Source organism: Pangasianodon hypophthalmus, chromosome 24, assembly GCF_027358585.1.
Source record: "Pangasianodon hypophthalmus isolate fPanHyp1 chromosome 24, fPanHyp1.pri, whole genome shotgun sequence".
NCBI lineage: Eukaryota > Metazoa > Chordata > Actinopteri > Siluriformes > Pangasiidae > Pangasianodon > Pangasianodon hypophthalmus.
Genome location: NC_069733.1, coordinates 9,734,588 through 9,759,587, shown reverse-complemented (window position 1 = coordinate 9,759,587; position 25,000 = coordinate 9,734,588). Strand labels below are relative to the sequence as shown.

Sequence of the window (25,000 nt, the reverse complement as noted above, 5' to 3'; positions counted from 1 at the left end):
AGATGTGGCCCCCCAGTATAAGATAGGAACACATCAACCTGCTAAAATTAAGGGGCGGTCCATAAAACTTGCTGATTGCAGCTCCCCATGGTAAAGCTAGACAAAAAATGATACTTTTCCAAATCTACTATACACTTTTACTAACACTGATTCTTTCTATGGTGCACACTATTCAGCAACTAACCACAGTGTCCTGTTTGTGGCCCTGAGATGGCTTTCCACCATTGCTTTTGCTAGAGGTTGGAACACCCTTGAGGCTTCCTCACTGAGCAGATGCCTCTGCTGATGCCTCTTCCTCTGCTGTCCCAAATGTACAGCAAGATTTGGCATCCTCAGCCAGAACACCTGTGATCGCCTATAGGTATGGTCCTTCAGAATGCATTGCCAACTGCCAGTCATTTCAAAAAGAGTTGGGAGGTGCATGCTTAGGTGATAAGCTTACCTTGCATGCATTGTTGACCAGATGACTCAGGAATGCCCAAGGTCACATCACCCAAAATTGAAATTCAGATTAACCTTGAATCTTTCAATGAAGCTGAGTACGCAGAGCGTTCCTTGCTCTAACAGGAATGCACCCTACAGTTCTATTTAGACGGGCTTTGGCCATCTGATCCTCAGACTAAGTGTATATTTGCCATTGAGGAAAGACAAAATGGGGCCCTTGTTTAGGCATAGGCTGGGCTACTGGGTGGTGAATGTAATCATCATGGCCTTCAGACAGAAGGCCATGGAGCATCATGGTTATTATTTGGAGGTGTGCTGTTTAATAAGTCCATGCTGCTGCTAGCTGGATGTCTTCATGCACCTTCTCCATGGTGTTCAAGATCAACATTCCCCCTCCCAGTGGCGTGAGTGCTGCGGTCATCTCTGAACACCTTTCTGTGTACTTGCAAGGTGAATGCTACTCCTCATGACATTGTTGGCATACGGTATGTGTTTCACATTCCGCATGCAGGAGTGGTGAAACAGAACAATAGTTACATATGTAGCTTTGGTTCTATGAACCCTGGATAACAGCCAGGTTTCCTTGTCAGTTGAAACAAGCACCCAGAACAGATGCCTTTATGATGGCAGTATTTACTGCAAATTCAATGTCATGTGTCACTGTGTGACTACGTTGTAAGGTCTTGGCATAAGTGTGCTCGCACACAAGGGGGTATTCAAGGTGTTTCACATCTCCCCTGGCTTTTAGCCGGGGTTCACAGAACACAGTTACATATGTGACTAGTGAATAGGAAAACCTGCTGTATGCCAATATGCATGTGTGTGTGTGTGTGTGTGTGTGTGTGTGTGTGTGCAAAAATGGCAAAATGAGCTGTTAACCCATAAAACCAAAATAAAACCAGAAAACCTCCAAATAATTTAAATTCAAATCAAATACACTATGATAACTAAAAAAGCAAACCAAAATGACAATTTCCCTCAACATTCATTTATTAAACACAAACTAACAAAAAATAATAAATAAAACAGTAGAACCGCTATACATAAAACACAATTAAGACAAACAAGGCCATTCTGGCTTGTGGATTTTAAGAAGTGTCCCAGCTTCATCTCCACTAGAAGTCAATGGAGAAAATAAAGAAAGAAAGAAAAAGAATAGGAATTTTACAAATGATTTGTCAAATTTGTCTTGTGAAATCCAAACGGCCCCGGTTAAGAACCCAAGATTATATGTTATTTGGCATTAGGTTTGAAATGTTTAAAGACACGTAGCTATGATGAAAAAGAGGTATTTAGTAAATGATAAACAGCTTCCTTCTGCTCTTGGTCACTCTTCAACTACTTGTTTGAAATTAGAAGTGCTAGAAAAGACAAAAAGGTAAGAATCTGATAACTTGATAACTTGGCAAAGTCAGTAGTTTCTTGCTTGCAAGTGATAAAGAGCTTTTAAATGCTCATAAATGGTCTAATGACACTGGATATATGACTGACTGATTAGGTGATGATTGTGCAAAGTACATTTCAGCCAAATTTCATAATTATTGGAACACTGTTCCTGTCCCATTCCTCTTCTTAATACTGACTCAAAGGCATGGTATCCCAGGCAACAGACAGCCTTCTGAATGTTAAACCACTGCATGTTAAATAAATAACTGATTTGGTCAGCAATACTAACCAAAAACTGTCACCGGTTTGGCCAAGTTGAAAATTTGTCGTTGAACCAGGAAAAAATAATGAACAAATGAAAAATCATACATCAAAACCACAGGACAGATACATTCATATTGTGCACACTCTCCAAAATGCAAAATGGAGAGAGAGGATAAGACTGACTTTTATAACTCATAAAAGAGTTAAAATGGTAATAACAATAAAAAAAAGACACCATTACAAATCAAACTGATATGTGTATCCTGTATCTGTTCTGCTTGTCTGAGCTGTAGTGCAATCCCCATGTTTTTACTGACCAAAATGTATAAAAATCTGCAGAATTCAGACTCATACACTGCTATACTGCGGCACACGAGGTACACAAATCACACCAAACTCTCTTCGTATTAACAAGCCATGAGGTTTTTTCCCCCTATTGCTTGTACACTGCAGAGAACAGTTGAGTGTGAATACTTACATTTCACAGCAGGCCACATGGCTCGATGTCTGCGAATGGACACAAGCAGTTACACTCACAACAGATTAGAGCTTACACGCATCCTTGGCACCTTAATATAAAGCTAAACGGAAATCAATCCAAATACTAGAGCCGTGACGGCAAATCAATAGGCATGACATGGTAGCATGTGCGGTGCACTTGCAGGCTCTGTTTGATCACGCTGGACCCTAGATTCAAAGCAAAACGTTTGACCAGTTAAACTAAAAGGAGAGGCAGGAGCAGAGCGGAGGCCAGTGCTTTAGATCGTTTCCAAAGATCGCTCCTTTCTTGTTCAAAATGCCCTTTTTAGATTTATGCCTGCAAGCGGCAGGGGTCAGCTGCAGCCTCCAGGCATTGATGTCTTTATTCTAACACTTGTCTGTTCTCACACACATGCACACACACATACTGTTAAATTAGCTCAGTCTTTGTACAGTTACACAAACTCAAACAGGAAGGCCTATTAAGCACCTGCCTGGCAATAAAGATAAAAACAACCCCCACATTTAATTAATACGCCCCCCTCCCAGGTGCTATCCACGGCCCCAGCGCTATTCTTTGCCGTAATACAGCATTTGTTAGTTATTAGATTCGTATAACACTGGGGGTGTCCACCTTCCCTACAGCAAAGCCAAGTTTCAGAGGTGAACGTGAAAAATGACTTAAAATCACATTTAAAAACCCCGCTTTTTTTTTTTTTGCATATCATCTATCATCCATTTAGAACTCTAAAAATACAGTATCTCAATAAGCAATGCACAACTTCAAAATTCTCAGTGTGTTTAAAACAAACAAAAAAGGCCCATAAAAATTTATCCATCTGCATATTCATGGGTGTCCTGCATTGTTAAATCAACATACACACCCCTACCCAGGAGATAATCTTCCATTCACTATTCCCAACATTATGAATATCAAATCATTAATCATTATTACTATTATTGTTATTGTTCGCAATGGTTGACTGAACGTGATGCTGAAAACACATTTAAAAAAAAAAAAAAAAAAAAAAAAAGGACATCAAAGTCCATAAAGGAAGCCCGTCAGAGAGATATGGTGAAAAGAAAGTGATGGAGTTTCTGGGCCTTTGGCTGTACAGTCCTCTCTGCTAGCACTGGCCCGCAGGTAGCCCGTCGCTATGCAGCCATCAGGTACTGGTGGTAAAAGAGGCCAAAGAGAGATGTGGAGAATAAACAGGCAGCAATCCACCAGGTGAGGAAGGAGAGGAGGCCTCGAAAAAGCAAAGGAGTGAAAACGGTCCTCAGTCCTCCCAAAGCCACAGAGAGCTGTGCCACTGTTTGTGGTGCCTGAGCTTCTGCTTGTTCTGCTGTGTCCAGGTGAGAGTCCTCATTCTCTTCAGCATAAATGCCCCAGGAATGTCCACCTGACATGAATCAAGAAAGAAAGAGGAATATGAAAGCTAGTAGTGTAGGAGTGGGCAATAAGATACTTCATAACAGTTTCACAATGCAGTCAAGTCCCACAATTATTAACCAGGCAACCAGGTTATGGGGTCACGACTTGTGCATGTAAACAACCTACTGCTAAAGCTCTTATCGTTTGTTTTTTCCAATTGTGATAGAGGACAAAGGGATTCTACATGTGTGCAACGTCATATTTATGCCCCATGGAAAAACAAAATGGACAAAAAATACAGTTCCTGAAGATTTAAAATAAAAAAACTGTTTTCAGTCCCGCAATATTTGAATATTGTCAAATATATCTACTATTTCTCAGTATCAGAATATGAGAAAACAAATGGAATGGACTACAATTTACTGTCAAGCTAAGTTACACATATTGTACTGATATGGTTTTTTAATAGTCAGTGTTAGAAATGTCTTTAAAAACTTTTTCATCTACCATCCAAATATATTTTATTATACTATAATATAATAATATACTATTGTATCAACTTTTTTCTATACTACCTTCAAGTAAACTGAAAATTTGCTTTTTCTATTGTGAGAAATTTTCATGCATTTATTTCCCCCAAAAAAATGCAACTTTATCCACCAATGGAATAAGACACTTTTAAGCATGAAATTGCTTATTTTAATTAAGCATGCTTATAATTTTTTCACATTTGGTATAAATAGAAGCTATTTACAAAATGATAATAAGAGTAAGTATGAAGAGGTACAGGCCACAGCTATCCATGCCCAGGAGACCAAAAGAGCAAAATTGGCTGTGCTCTCGGGATGGGAGGGATGACATTACTCTCCTGTCCATTAAAGGGACATTAGCCAGTCGTGGGTGTCTCAGAGCTCGTGTACGAGGAAGTGGACAGTCAACTGCCCTGTAGCACAGCATGAGCTGCAGTTTAAAAAGATGTAGTGGCTTCATGTGTTTTGGAGGAAACATGCTAGCCTTCACACTCCCATGTTGGTACCTTTCATGTAACAGAGAACTATCTAGTGGGTGGGAATTAGCAATGATTAAAATTAGGAGAATAATTGGGTAAAAAGGAGAAGACAGATAAGTAGTTTGTCCAATTATCTGAGAGGCGACATTTAATCTCGGTGTGTAATATTTATTTTATATGATTATTTTTGGCCATTCTGTTGAAGAGTGCCAATAATTCTGGAGGTGACTATGTATTGTGTTGTTTAGGTTATATTATTTTAAAAGCCCCAGCAAACTGATTTAAATAATGTTCTTATTTAACTTATCCAAAAATGATTTATTTAATGACTAAAAATAATCAATTTGTACTTAAATAACCTACAATTAGCTAACTGTGGAGTAAGTCATTGTTATAAAAGTACAGACAAAATTTGATGATACCCTCAGAGCATATTGCGATCTTCATGGTTTTTCTATCCTGGTCTTACTGCCCAATCCTACTTTGACCACCACCAGAAATTCTGCAGAAGAACAGGTCTGATCTGCTTACCTAATGTCTTTAGCAGCAAAGTTGTATGCAGCAGCATCACCAGTGGTGCTACATACTGAAGAGCTATCACACATAGGTAGTAAAAGACTCGAGCGACCTGGCAGAAAAAAAGACCATATTTGCAGTTAAAAACAGCTCCTTTGCACAAATCCACTTCAAAAAACAAGCTACTTCAGGGCAAGAAGGGTTCATCAAACAGACTCAGAGAGACTGTTCCCTGGGAGTTTAGCTAGGAGGAAGGACTGAAAATGTATAAATTCTGAGGAAGGCTGTAAGACCAGACGCCACCATGCCGCCACAGCCATTTATGAGTCTCGCACATCAAACAGACTCTTTCCCTTGGCTCGAGCTCTGGAGTGCTGGAGGTTTTGATCTTAACTGAAGCTCCACTAAACCCAAATAGCAGGCCCATTTCAGAGGGCAACAATATGACTCAATCCTTTTTCATTACAACACATTTTCATCACTGAAGGACTCCGCTATGCTAATGCAGCGATCTTTAGGGGATGGAGGAGGTGGGCATCTGGACACATTCATACACCTGTATCCTTTCAAAACGATGATTCATTCATACCTTGCCAGTCAACATGGCACAGAAGAATGATTCATCCACTCAGATAATGTCATGATGGCTTTCTACTGGAACAAGCCACTGGAACAGTTTTAACTCAGACAACTCGATGAATCTGGACTATTTTATACGATTTAATTTAATCTCTAGAGAATAAAATTAAACTTAAGAACCATGCAGAAAGTTCAACTACACACCATTTTCTGCAGCTCGACCGTGCTGATGCGCCCTGCTTCCTTCTTCATTTGCTCAACACCCTTCTGGGCCAGGTTGAGGTAGGCCTGTAGGTGGTGGCGCATCATGGCCAGCCTCAGTGCGCACAGCAGCAGAATGGCCCACAGGCGCAGCGTGTCGTACGTCTTCTCTGACATTCTAACCAAAGCATGGGAAGAGAGACAGTAGGGGTGTTTCTTAATATATCAATGCAAGAGCACACAGCAATAACCACTCATGCCTGTGAAACAGAAACTGGTACAGAGTAATTTTGTGTTACTTAGTTGACATAATCCTCTTTTTCATATTAACCTTTATGCTGCATAATAAAATGCACTTCAGTTTTTATATTTGATGCTTGTTTGGCTGTCAGAATAGAATAACACATGATATGCATTTTAACTTTTGGATTGATTATATATTTATGTATGTATGTATTTTTGAGGCCTAGTCCACATTAAATGGGTTCACCGCAACATTAACACAAAAAAAAGGAATGCTGGACATAGGCACCGGCACTCAGTGTCTGTCCCGTGGTCTTTATGTATTTCCACCATCATCATTTGTTTTGACAATATGAGCAGAAAACCCACTCTCTTGCACCTCCCAGTGCTGCCTGTATACTATACAAAGCAGTCAAACATGGAATTAAAATAACCAATATGGAAACAACATTGCAGTAAGCTCCACCATCATGGAACAATTGAGATCACATGACAATCATACGTCAGCATATTTCCTCGTTCACAAAATGTGAAAACTTATCAGATTTATTGACTCTGAAGAGTGGCCATCTAAAATTATTGTCTGTTTAATTTTTGACCACATACAACTGCATCATAAGCATAAATGTGCACCTAAATTATGGTCAAAATCACCATTAATACAGTATCCTATGTATTCCCTGGATTTTCCAAGACCAGGACATTTTCCCTCTGAACATCTTTTGTCTCTGTGATTTGGTGCATAAACGGGGTGCTGTTGCCATTTAGAGATATATACAATCTTTCTCTCTCTCTCATTCTCTCACACATGCACACATTTTGATCTTCAAAGCATTAAAGAATGACTGAATGTTTAACATGGGAAAAGAAAAGGGAAAAAAAAAAAAACTTACAAAGGCACACTTTCTTTCCCCAGTGTGGGATTCATTATATAATCCTTGGTTATGGGCTTCACCCACAACAGTACCATTATAAGTGGGGCCAAGAAGTTGATATGCAGCAACGTCCTGCAAGACAAGAAAGAAAAAAAAAAAGAACGAATCATTTAAACACACACATCATGTAAATCTTTGGTCTAAACCATGGACATAAAAGCAGGCCCTGTAAAGTAAAGAACAGGGAGTAGCTCAAACTCAGGCTTTGGCCAAGAGCAGTGGTAGTGATTTTTAAAAGGACAGGGGATAGGTTTGGGTGGAATCCAAGCTGCAGACAGGGGGGAAGTCTAAGCGCAGGAGTGAAATGGGAGCTGGTCACACTGAAGTGGATTAGCTAGGGGTAGTGTGCATCTCCTGACCCCTACCATTACACCTGGCTTTGGTCCCTAACATAGGCTAATATGGAGTCCATCTGTAATAATATTTATCTGCTGACTATATAAAGCAGTGTCATGCTCTGGTTGTGCATGTTGAATTATGTACAAATGCTAATATGATTACAGTGAACAGGTGGTTCCTCTGGCTATAATGTGACCCAGTTGTACATGAGGATCTAAAAGTGGTGAGAAGCACAGGCTCCATCTCAGTTAAACACATATATGGACAGTCAATCAATTTACCAGTAATAAATTAAGATGTGGTTGCACAGTGCTTAAGGTTCTGTGTTAGAGACTAGAAGGTTACGAGGTCAAAACCAAAGATTTCTAAAGAGCTGTGTTGGCTAATTAATATGCCATTAACATTTCCCCAAAAGGTTTCATAAAAGCTTAAGACTACATTACATACAGCACTTTAAGATAATACACTTATTGCTATTGCAGGATGAATTCTGAGGGCACTCACTGTGTGACTTTGCTGATGTTTAGGGTGAGGGCATCAAGATGCATCTGGGCCAATCGCAGCCCAGGGAAGGTAAGGAATGCTCCAATCAGAGAGCAGAGTAGAGCCAGAACCAGCTTAAAGGTTAGTTTGGATATGGGGCCCCTACACAGAAAGACAGAAAGCAAAGCCTGTTCACATTAGGGTTACCCATACGCACACACAAACAGTGTAATCCCGACACACACAGACATTCCCTATTACGACTATTACTCACTGGGACTGCAGGCCTTGGGTCTCCAGAAACTGAACAGCACTTTCAGAAAAATTAGCAAAACCTGCAAATAAGGAAAAGCCATGAATTTTTTTTTACAGAAAAAAAAAAAAAAAACCTCAATTTATTTAACAACTGGCATTTCTTTTAAGATAATGGGTTTCCAATGGAAAACTGTTCTGTAAGAAAAAAAGTCCTGTCCGCTCAGTAAATTCTGTAAACACTGTCTGGTCTACTCTTAGGAGTCTATGACCTGTTCCATCCATTTATGTGCCCCTAGGCTCCAAGATAAAAATCCTCCTCTTTAGTATAGATATTTCTGATAAACTGACATATAAACTGATGGGAAACTTCCTCTGTTATAGGCTTCTTTAGAAAACCCAAACAAAAGAAACCCAAGAAGAAACTCAAAAGACCTGACTTTGATGGAGCATCTACACAGTATGGGATTTAGTAATTGTAACTTGACACGGAAACATGGGTACTGTTACACATTATTTTTTTTTTGACTATGTGTATACACACTTTTACTATGTATCAGTCATTTAGTGCTTGTCCATCGAACACAAATTGTTGCAAATAGTAAACTGGCAACAAAGGCAAACCCAGGGCTAGCTGTATCCTGGCCAAGCCAACGTGTTGCTTTCCCATGGCATAAACCCACCCATGTAAGTAGGATCAGTTTCTCCGGAGATTATCGTGTGGTAGCTTGATGAGCATAAGTAGTATAATATTACTTCAATTCAAATCAATTCATTTCAGAATGAAAGCCGGCAGCTCATTTGTTGTTAAAATGCACATGGCTGTGTTTCTCTTTAATAAAATCACAAAAAGCATGAGTTTGCTAGCAGAGTGCGATAACAATACTTTAATGTTTAGTGAAAATAAAGAGGAGCAAACTTTCACTTTGGCCTAGTGCCCACTAACACAGGTCTTTTAAAAAGAAATGTTTTTGTACTGGAATTGTGGAGATCACATGATCATCTTCACAATAATAACACAACACTTAATCACGATGGCATTGGATTTAGAAGAGAAACAGAAGAAAATTATAGAAGGTTGTAAACAATGTGGTCATACTGTACCCGTCTCAAGTCCAAACTCCAGGTAGTTCTCAGTGACAATGAGGATGGCCATTGCTTTGACAAAGAAGAAGAACCCAAAGGTGATACAGAGGGATCGCTCGCCACCTTCCTCCAGCTTAAAGTAGTGAGCCGTGAGGGAGAAGAGGATCTTACTGAAGGAATCAGGAGTTAAGTATTGGCTGCAGTCATAAAACAGGCACTGTGCTTCCAATTCTGTTCAGCAGAACAGAGCCAAGAGATCTTGCAATTAAGTTTTGGTTCAGATAAATGGGTTGGTTTCTAAACTGTGACTGGTGTTTATACTTATTTTTACATTTAGTCCATTTGTGATTCACTGCTTCTCAAACTCAAGGGCCTATCTGAGCAACATTCTTATCATGTGATATCGAAAAATGGGAGATACTCCAATACCATATTGCAATTCCATGTACCACTTTGAAAAAATATGTTGAAGCCTACAAATCCAAAGCTCCATTTGAGTCTCCAAACTTTTGATCATTCATTAATATGAGCTCAGAAGGGATCTGCAGCTGCCTGAGAAAAACAGTAGCTTCTGATTGGGTTCAGTGCCATGACTTTTAGGGAACAAATCTAGTTTCCATTTTTATATCCTGGAGATGTGGTATTTCTAATCAACTCCTTCTCACAATCATCACTAAATGATGCGTATGGGACGCTGTGACAGACAGTCACTTGCAGAAAAGAAGCCATATCAAATTTAAGTAGCGTTGCAGTAAAAGGAAGGAGGGAATGAGGAGAGGAGAGGAGAGAATTGGTGTATCAATCAAGTCAATCCATCCAGTCAATATATTTGAATGAGAAACTTTAAACTTATCTATAATGTAAACAAAAATGAAATCATTAACTCTTGGCAAAAAGATGTTTGAAAACACAGTTTAAACTGTAACTACCAAAGCTATAGACAAAGCTCAATTCAACATGCAAGTTAAATGTGTAACCTGAAGAAAAAAGATATTATTAGTAGGAAGGTGTTATAATAAGCCTCCTCATGAAGCCTGCATGCTCAAATCTAGTAGAGTTGATTACAGTGGTCCAGGTCAATCATGTGGGTGCACAGTGCAAAATCACAGACAACTGGAGAAGGCCATCTAAGGAAATGTCTCACTGCCCATCACATTGACAAAGCCATTTCTCTGCCACACATTCTTCAGAGCCAGCCCAGTAAAATGGCTCCTTCCTGACATCGTCCATCCATTTGCACTCACACAGGCCTATCATCATCCTCATCATCTTTATCATGCCATCAGCCAGCCTCCCTCTTTCCTATTGCTCCAACCTTTTTCCCCAGGCAAATCAGTCTGGTTTGGTCATGAAAATTGGGTGTCCAATCTTCAGTAGCAGGTTGTGAGTGGGTGAGGGGCAATGCATATACCTGGGAGATTGATCCTTGTGGACTGTTTTGGGGTTAATGTGCATGATTTAGCAGGCAGAGAAGAAGGAAAGTAGCAGGTAAAGAGCAACAGGTGCTGACTTGTGAAGGCAGAAATTTCACCCAACTGCACTTTCTCTACTAAAAAGGAGCTTTTCAACAAAGAAAGCTGTTTATAACATACTCAGCCCAAGACTTCACATATCAAAAATCTTACTAATGTGAATATTTAGCCTGAATACCAGTTCCAGCTCCTAAGTATTTCTAGCTGGGGTTGTTTACAGAAACTACAATTGACATTACCAGTAGCCAGGTTTATAATGTACAAAAAAAATGTAGATTGTACCCTTAAATTCTTCAATATTCTACACTTCATCCTCAGTCATTCATCCATTTTGGATTCAATATGCTGAATTGCAAAACCAAAACAAGAAATGCACTTTTCTAGAGTCACTGGCAAAAAATACAACCACCATATGAATAAAACAATCTAGTTAATGTGTTCTGATTTATAAATAAATAAATAAATAAATAAATAAATCACACAAAGTGTGCCAGCTCTTAAAGATTTTGCAGAACATCAAACCCTGCAGCGCCTCCTACATCATTATCTGTCCTGATGCAACCTTCAGGACATTCAAGCTGGAGCACCCATAACATTAAGCCTTAACCTTGGGTGAGTAGTGTTACTCAGGATGAAGGATACATAACAAAGGCCAGCACTAACAAACTCCACACCACACTGATGTTCATCTCTCCGTTAGGCTCAGCCACACAGAAGTACAGCTCAGTGATGAGGTACACTGCTGTCGCTGCCACTGTGAAGTCCACCAGCCACTGAAACTCCGGGAAGTAGTGCAAAGCTAGCAGAAAAGAAGAGTAATGAGGTCTTCGGTGCAGAGAGCAGCATGGAATATATGAGGCTGCTATGCTTCTAATGATATGGAGCAGATGGAAGCGCATATACCTAGTGTGTCCACTTCGGCAATACATTTCGTTTCCAGCTGGAGGTCGATGTCTTTGGGAACCGTCAGTGGCTTGTTGTCTATGTGCCCATTGTATTTCCTAAAAATATACAAAATCCATACAAGTTTATGCAAGTTATATATACACATAAAGCAACAATTATATGAAGTATTGTCAAATGTTACATTTCATACAAATGTGATGTAAGCTAGTATTTATAAATAAATGAGCAAACCAGCTGTGCAAAACACTGCATCTCTGGCCTTAGATCAAACTCTCATCAAATTATACACTCAAGTGTTACAAGCTAGAGAAGCGAGTCTGAAGAAGACGTCCTGTCTTCCTCTCTGAAGACTGAATAAGGAAATATTTGCTTATACAGAAAAAAAAACAATGTTATAACACACACATAAAAACACAAAGCAAATCTGAAATACTGGGATTTGCATTTAGCCCTAAATGATATACAGATTTGCAAAGCATAGCCTACACTTGGCTCAGTCTCCCTTGGAAACACCACCGCCATCAGTGTTTGCACCTTTTACTGAGGATTAGAGTCCTGCTTGCTTTCAAAAAAAGAGGCTAAATATACACAATGCTGAAATCAAACACATTCCTCCCTCAGCACTAAGGCAGTTGGCATGAGAATGTTGAATGTTGAGGTCTGCTGGGAACAGTAGGATACTGGAAAGAGAAGAAGGGGGAGAACATGGGCCTCCAGATCAACAGGGGCCAGTGTTTGAGCCCTTTGCCCCATAGCCGCGGGCCAGCTGTCCTAAAAAGCAGTGATCCTCTCGTCTGGAGCTCCGTTGTTTACCCAGGGCCATGCACACTACAGCGGCCAGCACAAAAGCCCTGTGGGATTCCCGATCTTCTTTCGTTTTGATCTCAGAGCTACCTGCCTCGGCTCGGGAAGTCTCCAAAGAGTACGGCTCCAAGAGAAGGACTTTACCAGAAGGTAAGCCGAACAAGGAAGGTGGACATTGGCTCATCTGTACTATTTAAGGGATTAACCTGTTGGACTTTCAGTGTACGGATGGAACAAAGCTACTGAACGAGAATTAGACTAGAAACTAGTGCTCACTAAGAGCAAAGAAAACTGCACTACACTTTAGTGCTGGTTTATTGTACATTATAAAGAAACAAAATTCAATTGTACTACATACCTTTCCTTTTTGTTCTTCCCTCCTTTCTGGTGCTTTCCAGCAAGGCTCCTCAACTCATCTTCTGTTGGATGCTGGTACCAACGCAGACTGAAACATGCAAGCCAGGACATATAAACATATAAACAAGAAAGATTTTGAAGAATAAAAAAAAAAAAGAATTAGCACAACCTCTTCAACTTTGTTTAGAAACCATCTGAGTCCTGAGAGGGCTGTGCTGCTTTTAGTTGTTTTCCATGTTTATTTATTCATTAATGAAAACTCAATTATGGAACTCTCTAGGGCAAAAAATCCTGTGTTTGAACTAGCCAAAAAAAAAAAAAATCAAAAAGTTTCACAGCCCAAACAAGTAGTTATGAATTATTGAAGACATTCTGAGGAGCTGTTTGCTATAAACATATGCGGCTAATTAGGAGGAACCAGGCGGGGCTCGTTGTGGTCCTCTCGGGTTATTCCACTTTCTGATGCAGCCCTTTGGTCCTACTGATGAGCCATAATGATGCATCTTTCGCAGGCCCATTATACTAACAATAAAATTAGAGCTTGTGCAAAGTAGATCATGTTGTTCTTGTTGAACCTGCCTTTGGAATGAACTGCATTGAAATACAATGCTAGAGCACTCGAAAGGTCAATCAACACAAAAGGGTCTCAATGCGTTTGCTCATTACCTGCCACTGCAAAGCAGCCATCTTGCGAAGGAGTAGTGAGGTATAATTTTCTGAATCACGCAGGCCATTACCATGGTAACCACCAGTTGCACACTGATCACACCCTGGGAATAGAAGACACGCACTTAGAGGGAAAAAGTACAAATAACAGTTTTCAAGTGAAAACAACAAGTTAAATATACATCACATGCAAACTACGCGTTTGACATTTTCTGACTTATTAATAAAATGAATGGTTCTTTACAGTTACAGACGTAAATGACCAAATAAGAGTATTCGTCTGTGTTCTTTATTTGGAACATGAAAATCCTGCCTACTTTGTGCACCTCAGGAGCCGAGACAGTGTTAAGAGGGAAGCAATTTCATTTGGCCAAACAGACTGGATATTGCAAACATGTTTGAATGTATCACTCAGGTATCAAAACTCATAACTGCCCTTTTAACCCAGCATCAGACTACTCCAACTGGAGTGGAAGTACTGCAGCCATCCCTGACTAATTCTACCATCCACACCAGTGAAGCACAGTCTGAGACGTGTACTTTATAGTGAGACACAGACCTGCATTCAAATGACCTCTGATCTGTAAATTCTTATGACTAACCACTTGAAGTCAAGTCTTAGCATGGCTCATCAGCCCACCAGAACTGGTGCACAAACATCAATAAAGGACCAGGTATTTCAGTTCAGACGAATTAAATGTGCAGAGTATACTCACTAGCCAGTTTAATAGGAACACCATCCTGTACACCTGCCCAGTGATGCAATTATCCAATCAGGAATCATTTGGCAGCAGTATTGCGCATAAAATCATGCAGATACAGGTCAAGAGCTTCAGTTAATGTTCACATCAAACATCAGAAAGGGGAAAATGTGATCTCAGTAACTCTGATCATGGCATGGTTGCTGGTGCCAGATGGGCTTGATTAAGTATTTCTGGAACTGCTGATCTCCTGGGATTTTCACACACACAACAGTCTAGGACTGGGTGATATGGATAAAATCTTATATCACGATATGGATAATTTCATATCTTGAAACGATATACATCACGATATATTGCATTTTCTTTAAAAACTGATGAAAAATGGATTACGGCTTGTTAAGGAGAGAGGTCAAAGGAGAATGGAAAGCTACGGTAACTCAAACAACCACTCTTTACAATCATGGTGAGCAGAAAAGCATCTCAGAACACACAAAATGTGAAACCTTGCTGTGGATTGGCTACAACAGCAGAAGACCACATTATTTTCCACTCATGTCAGCCAAGAACAGGAATCTGAGGCTACAGTGGGCACAGGTCCTCCCAAACTGGACAGGTGAAGATTGGAAAAAGACCAGGCGATGTCCAGTTTATATGAATAATTGTGAATAATTGCATAACTGCATTAATGAGCAGGTGTACAGATGTTCCTTTCAAATTGGCCTGTGTGTGTTTGTCAGTGATTTTTGACAAAAAGGAAATTAAAATCGCTGTCTATCCTTTATCTTTGTCTATAAGTCACAGGCATGCTCATAGCCCTGAATTTGCTGGAAATTAAATTTTTAGTCCCTTATAAATAGTCAGATTTGACCACTGAAGCTCTGGGTTGATTCATTTAATGCAAACTGCAATTGCAAAATGCAAATTGTTGTTGATTATTATACCACAGCAATTTACCAAAGATCACAATTTTTTATTTAATAAAGAAAGACACATTGTACTTTTTATCCATTTACAGTTAAATTTATTGTTGTAGAATGCCTGCGAAACGAGTTAGTTCCTTTCATCACTTACAGTATAGCAGCTATAAACAGCTGTTACCTGCCCAGCCTCTGTCGTTGTTTTAAACAACACTCATACAAGTCTCTTTAAGTTATTGTTACTACAGAAATGATAAGGTACTACAGCACCCCTTAAGCCGTTATAGAAAAAGAAATAATGCCATTTTCACCAATCAAAATCTAGAATTCAAGTGCTGCTTTACATGGAGTAGTGCTACATGATTATTGATTAAATAGGAATCATGTTTTTTCTTTTTTTTTTTTATTTAACTGAGATCATGAATCTCCTTCACAATTCCACTATTTGTATATTTATTAAATTCTTTGGGTTGCACCTGCTTTTTTACTGTACTACAGACTGTAGCTTCATTTTGCTAGTTGGTATTGGTGAAACATTATGAATTATAAAATTATATTGCTAAAATCAGATTTTCTGCCATTAATATATTATATTAATGAACACACTGTCTGATTGGGGGAATACAGGAGCCAGTGGATACAGGGAATACAGAAGCCACATTTATAGGTCACATAAATGGCTTGCTTCCATCATGTGCAGCCATCATTCAGTCCAATTGTCAACTCAAAAAACCTGATACACGCAGTCTAACAAAAAAAAAGTGCTCTCCAGAAGTACCTGTTCTATGATCTACCACAGCAATAACTAGTAAACTCTAGAATTTAATGGACACCTTCAAGGAAGCAATATACTCCATTCTGCCAAGGCTTCTGCTAGCAGTGCATTACAAGTCACTTAGGTGTCCATTAGGAGGACAATCACAGAACCTTAAGAGGTCACAGAGTCAACGCCATATTACTGCTGTTCAAACGACAGCTCAGAACTTTGTTACACTTTAAATCGAACCACTTTCAATGCAACACCATGTACTCTGGCAACACTGTTAAACCAAAATTCCAGGACACTGAGAGTAGATTTATCTATAGAACGGATATATTCACCATCACTGCTGCTCCTAGAAGAAGAGCCAGCAAACAAATCACTCTCAGATCTAGGGAACTTGTATCTGTCCCAAGAACCTGGTTTACATATTCTCACTATGCAAAGTACATCTGAGTAAAGAGTAAGGTGTTGTAAGACCAGCGAGGCGGCAGTATTATCCACCAAAAACACAGTCACCCAGTGAAGAATATTAGGTCATAAAACTGAGTGAAAAGAATCGTTTGTGAAAAGGTGAGTGCTTAGAGTGCCTTTTTCTCAGCCATATATTTTACAGCTCACTGATAGGGCACAACATCATAGCTCCTTTTTAGTGCCGGTTGACAGAGATTCACTGAAGAATGCTACAGGCCTACAACATTTTCCTATTTGAATGTGCCTAATAATACTGACTAATTGCATAACTATCTGATTAATTAAAAAATAGCACTAAAAATTTGCGAATAGCTTTTCTTTTTCCTTAAAATGTGCATGCCCATCTCCTAGGGCCCCTGCTGACCACATCACAAAGCGAGTTTGACAGTAACAGTGGCTAGTACTGCCAAAGAAACTGATTATACAATAATATAATCTTAGTGAAGAAAAGAAAATGTTCAGTGCAAATATAGTATAAAAATAAAAAAGTCTTTAGGCATATAGATTAGGGGTGTAAAAAATGCCATTACCTGCATTTGTTTAATGCTATAAATATTCACATCTGTTAATGTATTCTAATTTAAACTGGAAGAATGCATGGTTTTTATAGTTTATAAGTTTTTTGTGTTGTTTTGTTTTTTATTTTAACCTGACCACTATGCTCTGGAAACACTGGAAAACACTAAAAAAAAAAATCGGGCTACTGGAATAAGTCTTTTTTTTTTCACAATTTATAACAAATAGCAATCTGCAGAAAATTTCTGGCAACCTTTCTCCAAAAAAGATAAATAAAAAAGTAACCAAATTCCCTGCCTGCTGTTCGTATCTGTATTCATATTCGTTTAGGATGCATTATCTGTTCAATCAGAATAATGCATTCACATTCAGTTCCATCCTAAATATCTACACAATCATTTGTCTCCAGAGTCTTGTCTTCAGAAGGGTTCCTTTACATGTGCTACATAGCTATGTAGGTATGTTGCTATATATCTATGGTAGTTATGCTGGTATATAACACTAGCCTGATCTACCGGAAGCCACAGCAACCAGCTCAAGATAACACGAGATGTCCCACTAGTGACCAATGCATAACAACATGAGGAGGAAATCTCTTCAGTGTAATATTTTGTATAGTGAGCATATATAGTGAAAAAGAAACCATTTTGGAATTGGCCTAACTTGAAGAGGGCATATTTTACATGAATCACAGACTGCATAAGAAATTTCAAATCAAGCTTAATATCAGCAACTAGAAAACATTACCACAAATAAATAAAGAAAAACTAATCTGAAACATGAACGTTCCAGATTATGTTGTGATGGTGTCTCTTTGTTACTTGCTTTTTAATACCCTCTCAAGTGCCCATATGATGCTTCATGTCTGTACACCGTCAAGGAAACACAGCAGACAAATGTGACCAGTATGCGTGACATGGAAAATATAGGTCACACATACACACTGGGAGGCGAATGGGAGGTCCAGGCCTGAGCCATCAGTATAAGGACCAGGTCTGCAGGGGAAAATTAAAGCAGCAGGAGTTGACTATCTGCCTCAGTAGCACTGACCCAAAATACACAGGGGCCAAATGAGGTCTGAGGTGGGCTGGTAGAGATAACCAGCAAATCCAAGAGCTCACCAGGTCCTTCTTTTAAAAAATAAATAAATAAATAAAAATAAATAAAAAAATTAACCTAGGCTGGAGGATATCAGTGTTAACAGGTAGACAGGTCTTCATTTAAAAGCTTACATGCCATTCACTAGTGTGTAGTTCTTCATTTCTGTCACATGATGGTTTATTAAAAAGACTTAAGATTTAAGTTTTCTCCTATTAGGGCGTAAACCTACAGCTGGACATCTGAGAACTGAATTTAGGAGCAACTCCGGACTACAAGATCCACTCAAGTTTCCAGAGTACTGATTCATAATAATGTTTTTTTTTAAAAAAAAAATGTTATTACTTTGAGAATCCAATATGAATGTCAGCTACAGAACTCCTAGCAAATTTCAAGACAAACAAAAAATACCATTATGCACCATTTCCCATAAAAAGGTCTTAGGTGCTTTTGAGTGGTGAAGGGGTCCTCAAAACCTCAGACTAGCACCATCCCATTGCCATGGGGATGATTAAAAATAACGTACGGGATGATGTGCGTGTAAATGATTTGGGATACTTGCAGAACATTGACATACATGAACAAAGTCAGAGATGGGAAACGGGGCTCCTGAGTGGTGCCACAGAAAAGCCATCATCAGGAGATCATGACTTTGAATCCTGATTATGCCACAGTCATCTGGAGTCACGAGTCCATTATTCTGCAGCAAGGAGTCCAAAACTGGAAGTGCTTATTCTCACTTCTCCTGTCAATCAGAGCAACACTCGCTAATCGTAGGCATGTCTGAGCTCATGTGTGTGGAAGAGCATTTTCCTCCAAGTGTGTTACACTGCCCTGTGACACAGCATGAGAAGCAGTTCAAAAAAAAATAAATAAATAACAGCTTCACTGGCTTAATGTGTCTTGGAGGAAGCATGTGTTAACTTTCACCTTCCCCAGTTGGAAGCTGTCATGTGATAGGTTAGAGCTACCTGGCGTGGGTGGACCTGGCAGGTGATCAAATCATGGAGAAAAAAGAAAAAAAAGATTAGCATTCCTACCAGTTATACTTTGCATGAGTAAGCTAGTAATGACTATTCATATCACATAACAGTACAGGTGGTTTACGTTTTGCATTTTAATGCAACAGATTAATATGTACCACGTAAGCCACCTATGCCTTTGAATGCAACAGCACATTCAAAGCTGAGAGAAAAAACACTAACAGATTGACAGAGCAACCTGAAACATGAAAATGGTGTATTCAGGGGCGACATTAAATTGTCATTTTAAAAAGTGGCCAAAAGAACTAGGTATAACTGTGCTGGGGAATATAAATGTTCCACTATTATAACATACTTCTGTACTGCTGTCTGTGTAATTGTGATGTTCTCACCAATATTCATACTTAGTGTTATGCCAGCACAAGAAAATAAACTGTGAAATAAATACATAAAAACATTATTTTTTTTTAAATTAACAAAGGCCAGTTTTCACTTCAGGTCAGTTCTGCAAACAGTTATTCTGAAGTGCTGGCCTCTTGTGAAGATTGATGGCATCATGAATTCCACCAACTATCAGGCTATTTTAACCCATATATTGCCTGTGATTGCCTCTGCCAGGAGGTTAAAACATAACTGCAAAATTGTGCTTATAACACTACTTACAAATGTTGAATTGATGAAATGTTTAATGTTGAAAAATACTGTGTTAAAATATAATTATATAAAGTTTTTGTTCCTCTTTCGGCTGCTCCCGTTAGTGGTTGCCACAGCAGATCATTGGTCTGCGTATTTAATTTGGCACAGTTTTTACACCGGATGCCCTTCCTGGCGCAAACCTCCTCAATTTTGTCTGAGCTTGAGACCGACACTGAGAGCGCACTGATACATGCAGCCCCAGAGGCTGGGGTCGGTTCCCTGGCCGGGAATTGAACCCAGGCCACAGCGGTGAGAGCACTGTGGCCTAACAACTAGTCCTCCAGGGACCCATTTAACTATATAAAGTAGCAAGTTAAAACTATGATTTATTGCATTTTTTTTATTGCTGGTTTTTTTGGAAGGGTGCCAATGAGCTAATCAGCAATTGTTGGTTTGAAATGCTGCCAGAATGCCGTAAACACTATCATTTATAAAGCAACATTATGAGAATATAGTAAGCAAAGACATGAGGTGATGTAATTATCATGAAATAGGCTACACATCGACACTTGGCGCATATGTAGTCTGCTGTGACTAAACTGCAAATACTGTTCAGAATTAGTCACAACCCCACAGAGCTGGAGAAATCCTTGCAACTGGTGTGCAGGAAATGTGTGCGTCACTTGCTCGGAAGCAGTTTTCTCACACAAACACTTCATTGTGATGCAGAAGTAGTGCTGCTTATAAAGCATTATTACGTTTAGATGGCAAATCAGTGAACACGTGATTACTAATGATACCTGTCTCTGTGTTATTGCTGCTCTTAACACGAACATAAAAGAGTCTTCAGTTTATCAGCTAATTACAAAGTCCTTTGGGAGTTGAATAGGGTGTATTAAACACTGAGCTAACTGAGTAGCAGTTTAATAATGCTGTGGCCCACCGCACATACATCCCTCATGCATACTCATGTATACGCAACAAAAGCACCAGTCAAAAATGAAAAAGCATAAACATCAGGTTCTGTCCAAAAATAAACAGTAAGCAGCTCTCTAGACAAAATGTATGGTTAGTCCGATCAGTAAGCTACTCGTACAGGCTAATGCAACACCTCGAACAGGACGTCAAGTGCTTATAAACACTGCAAAATAGAAAACAAAAATGATATGTACAAGTTAATCCAAACCTGGTAGCTAACCCTCTCACATGCCGTGCTACTCCTGAGTTACAGTGTCATTCACAGAGATGCAAATAAAATGCTTACACAGACATTTAAAGTCATATAAATAGCAACATCCAAGCCGAGTCTCTAATCCAAGTCCAAGTCAAGGCTACCTTAATGAATTACAGTAGAATATACCGTATCCTCACAGTTTGAGGAACTTTATTTAATGTTTAAAAAACAATTAGTATTCATGCCACTTTTTTATATGTAAGAAAACACAAAATTTAGTGAAATGCCACCTCACAGCTCCAGGGCCCCGGGTTCGATCCTGAGCTCGGGTTACTGTCTGTGTGGAGTTTCACATGTTCTCATGTCGCAGTGGGTTTCTTCCGGCTTCTCTGGAGGAATGTATGTGGGTGGATTTGGTGCATTATTTGCCCTTAGCTGTGAATGAGTGTGTAAATGTGTGAGTGCGTGGTGTCCTGAGATGGACTGGCGGCCGATCCCGGGTGTATTCCTGCCTCACACCCAGTGTTCCCAGGATAGGCTCCATATCCACCAACACCCTGACCAGGATAAAGCAGTTACTGAAGAAAAATGAATGAATGAATGGGTTTCATTTATCGTTCTTTTAATGCCATGTCAACATCAATGGCTATTTTCATGGCAAGATCAATGTAGGTAAAACAGGATATTCCATAAAATCTTACAGTATTATAAAGAATTTTTTTTTTTACAATATTCCAATAGTGTCAACAACAGCATCTATATAAGGTCCTTCACTTTATTATATGATAAGAATTCTAGGATTTTTCCCAGTGAGACATTTTGGAAGACTTCTAGATGTGTCTTTTCTGAGTAGAACCGTTAAGAGTAGGACAGTGCAGTAATATATGCTTAACAGTCATTCTTGTTTTACGGAGTCACACGTTGGTGGTTCTTCCCTGTTCAATAGGAACGCATGTGTGAGTCTTGAGTGTCCAATACGGATTCAAAGGGAGGGAAATGTCTTTCATTTAGGGTTTCATTAATTTTGTGTAGTTTGTTATGAATGCACTCATCCCATTCCATCTGCCACTTTTTGGAGATGTACAAGAATGAATGAATGAATGAATGAATGAATGGGTGATTATTAAACTGGTGCAGTAACTGACTTCATAGACACTCAAATACCCTTAAGAGTTTTGGTTGAAACGAGTTTAATTTACAAAAGAAAGTTGACAGGTGACTAAAACTCGAGACTGTTGTCTGTGTACACATCTCTGCATACAGGTCATTTGTGTTTGATGATGACTCCTCTGCTAGTTTTGTTTATGGCATCTTAGTTTACTTAGTGATGCAGGTTTAGTAAACTAAGCGATAAACTAAATCTGTTAGATCAATCACCAACATTTATACAAGTTAATATGAGATATAAACTGATGTACACGTCTTACACTGTGCATGCTGTTACCTACGACAGTCACGCAATTGGTGCAAGTTCTTTCATCTTCCTACATTCAACTCACAAAATAGTGGCACCTAATTTTTGCTCTTAGTCTCCATGTACTCTGTTGATTCCCTTCACTATCTCCAGGGTGTTTGTTTGTTTGTTTGTTTGTTTTCCTCTTCCTCCAGGTGGTTATAACTTGGCCACTGAAGGAGCAAAATAAAGACTCAAAATACAAAATCCATTCCACATACACAAATTTAATAAATTTTAAAGGAGTTTAAAATGTTTTGCATGGAGGACTGGTTGAAGCTCTTATATAAGTGACTCCAACCATGTTAGACTTTATGGAAAGAGACTCAATGCTGTTGTTGCAGGTGACGCTTCACCAAATATTAATTGTGGGGTGCTGGTAATTTCGAACCTAAAGTTTTACAGAAAAAATGCACTACTAAAGAAAATACTGAGCTAAAATAAAACTATACAGCACACTCAAAATATCCCTTTCACGTGTTATTCATTGTGTTCATTTTCATAAAGGATGCCGATAATTCTGAAGCTGACTGTTAGTCAATCTGATACTTCTTCACTTTTTTTTTTTTTTTTTTTTTTTTTACTGTAAATGTGTCTTTGTTAAATGACGTTGCCACACTATTAGCACCTTATAGAGTACAACGTACGTTACACTGCGCTCTTACTTAAAGGAACGATAGATAATTCATCCCATTGTGTATTAGGGATACATACATCAATCCCACTTTTTTTCTCTTGATATGATACAATACAATATCAGAGCTTAAGTTTGGGTTTCAGAGTGTAGTGCCTGTAATACAGCTGCTAACATGGCAAACAAGAAGAAATTGAACAAACAAATGAACAAACAAATGACTGAACGAGCCAACTAATGAGGTCCGTCCTTGTGCATGATCTGTATTATGTCAGTAAACATCATACACCCTTACAGAATAGAACATATCACAACACATCAGATTAAAAAGCATATTTCAAATTTTGGTTTTACTGTTTGTTTCAGGCCAATATCCAATATCAGCCCCGAAACTCATACTCAGTATCAGATCAGTAAATCCCTACTGTGTATTTGTATATTCATAGGATTAAAGTAAAACTAGTATTAGCTACTTTGTATAAAAATGTACAAAGAGCATCATGAAATGATAAATTTATTCAGAATTGTATCACTTTAACATGTGTTAAAGTATTAAAACAGCCTCTATGGGTTCTACACCACTACTTTAAGAGTAGTATTTGCTCTGAAATCCGTTTCAAAGACGACTATCCAGTGAAACATTAGATTTTAACAGGATCAGAATCGAACAAGCGTGGTTTGGGAATGCACTGTACTGTTTGATGTAAATTCAGATCTGCCCTTACGGATGTTTGTTGACTTTAGAGGGCAAACAGTGAGATGTGGTGGTGTGTAGAGGGCATGCTGAGGTCAAATGCACTTCTGAAGTAGAGGAGGTAGATAGAGACAGGTAACACACACACACACACACACACACACACACACCTCTACCTGAGTGATCAATACAAGGTCATACACTGCATCTGTGACAGTCAGCAATGCATTAATGCTCCATGATCACTAAAGAAAATCATATCATAACACACACCTAAATCCCAGTACAGATGTTTTAGTTAATGCAGCTGGATAAAGAGTAAAGACTTAAGGATTAGGGTAAGGAACCTTTTCTGAGCTATAGACTCTATTCTAATATTAACTGAGTGAAAAGATTCACTGTGATATCCATAATCTGTTATAAATATAACCGTTATATATAAACTCCATGTTTATTAGTGGTACAGGAGGACAGCTAGCTACATGCTGCATCCTAAATAACCTCCTGTATATAGTGTAGTGTACTACACAGAGTGCATAAGCCACTGTTTAATACCGCACAGTGATACTGTAGTGAGTAAGGGGCCATTTGGGATTCAGCCTCAGGTTACTGTATGTTAGCATTAGCTTGTGTTACTCACCATGTCGATGTTGCTGTGCAGGAACAGGCTCAGCGCCGACTGTCACACTATTCTCCCCGAGTCGGAAATCAAGCGGCTCCGAGGACATATGCCTGTTTTGTGTTGCTGTTATCTGAGAGTAATGTTTCAAGCACAAACGACTCGCATCCCTGCAGCCAATTGATTCACCCTCGGCTCTGGAGTGTTTTCAACTGCAGTAGAGGTCACGCTACGAGTCTCGCTACTCAGCCGGACACGGAGTTTGCCTGCATTCAAAACCGAGAGACAGACTAAATAAGTCTTGAAGTTATTTTTTAAAACGATATTTTTGATATTATACATTAAGCTAAAACTATATTTTTGTTGTAGAATGCAAAATGTCACATGTTTGTCAATGTATATAATTTAATTGGTTTGATATATATACAGGCAAAATCTTAGGCAGCCTTTGATCGGTAGAGGCCCCGTTCCCGGAAGCAGATTGGAAAACACATGTGACGTTTTTCTACCGGTGTTGGTAACGCTGCAGTGGGTGAATCAA

The 25,000-nt window shown here is 39.0% G+C and overlaps 1 protein-coding gene across 1 annotated transcript; it reads right to left on the bottom strand.

Annotated features, from left to right (window-relative positions):
• Nucleotides 1-1,416: 1,416 nt before the first annotated feature.
• Nucleotides 1,417-24,718, bottom strand: tmem161b (transmembrane protein 161B). The gene is made up of 12 exons (XM_026931601.3): nt 24,481-24,718; nt 13,798-13,901; nt 13,133-13,219; nt 11,968-12,065; nt 11,707-11,863; nt 9,611-9,762; nt 8,529-8,589; nt 8,276-8,416; nt 7,391-7,504; nt 6,258-6,432; nt 5,490-5,586; nt 1,417-3,977 (listed from the first exon to the last, which is right to left on the bottom strand). Exons 1-12 carry the CDS (start codon nt 24,481-24,483, stop codon nt 3,730-3,732), a joined length of 1,437 nt encoding a protein of 478 aa, XP_026787402.1. The 5' UTR covers nt 24,484-24,718; the 3' UTR covers nt 1,417-3,729.
• Nucleotides 24,719-25,000: the final 282 nt, after the last annotated feature.

Bases quoted from the DNA above. Each gene is read 5' to 3' on its own strand.
- tmem161b (XM_026931601.3), bottom strand. The intron at 8,590-9,610 runs GTACAGTATGAC...CCTTATTTGCAG, and splicing joins GGAGTTTGGACTTGAGACGG to GTTTTGCTAATTTTTCTGAA. The intron at 5,587-6,257 runs GTGTGTAGTTGA...TTTTTCTGCCAG, and splicing joins CGGTCGAGCTGCAGAAAATG to GTCGCTCGAGTCTTTTACTA.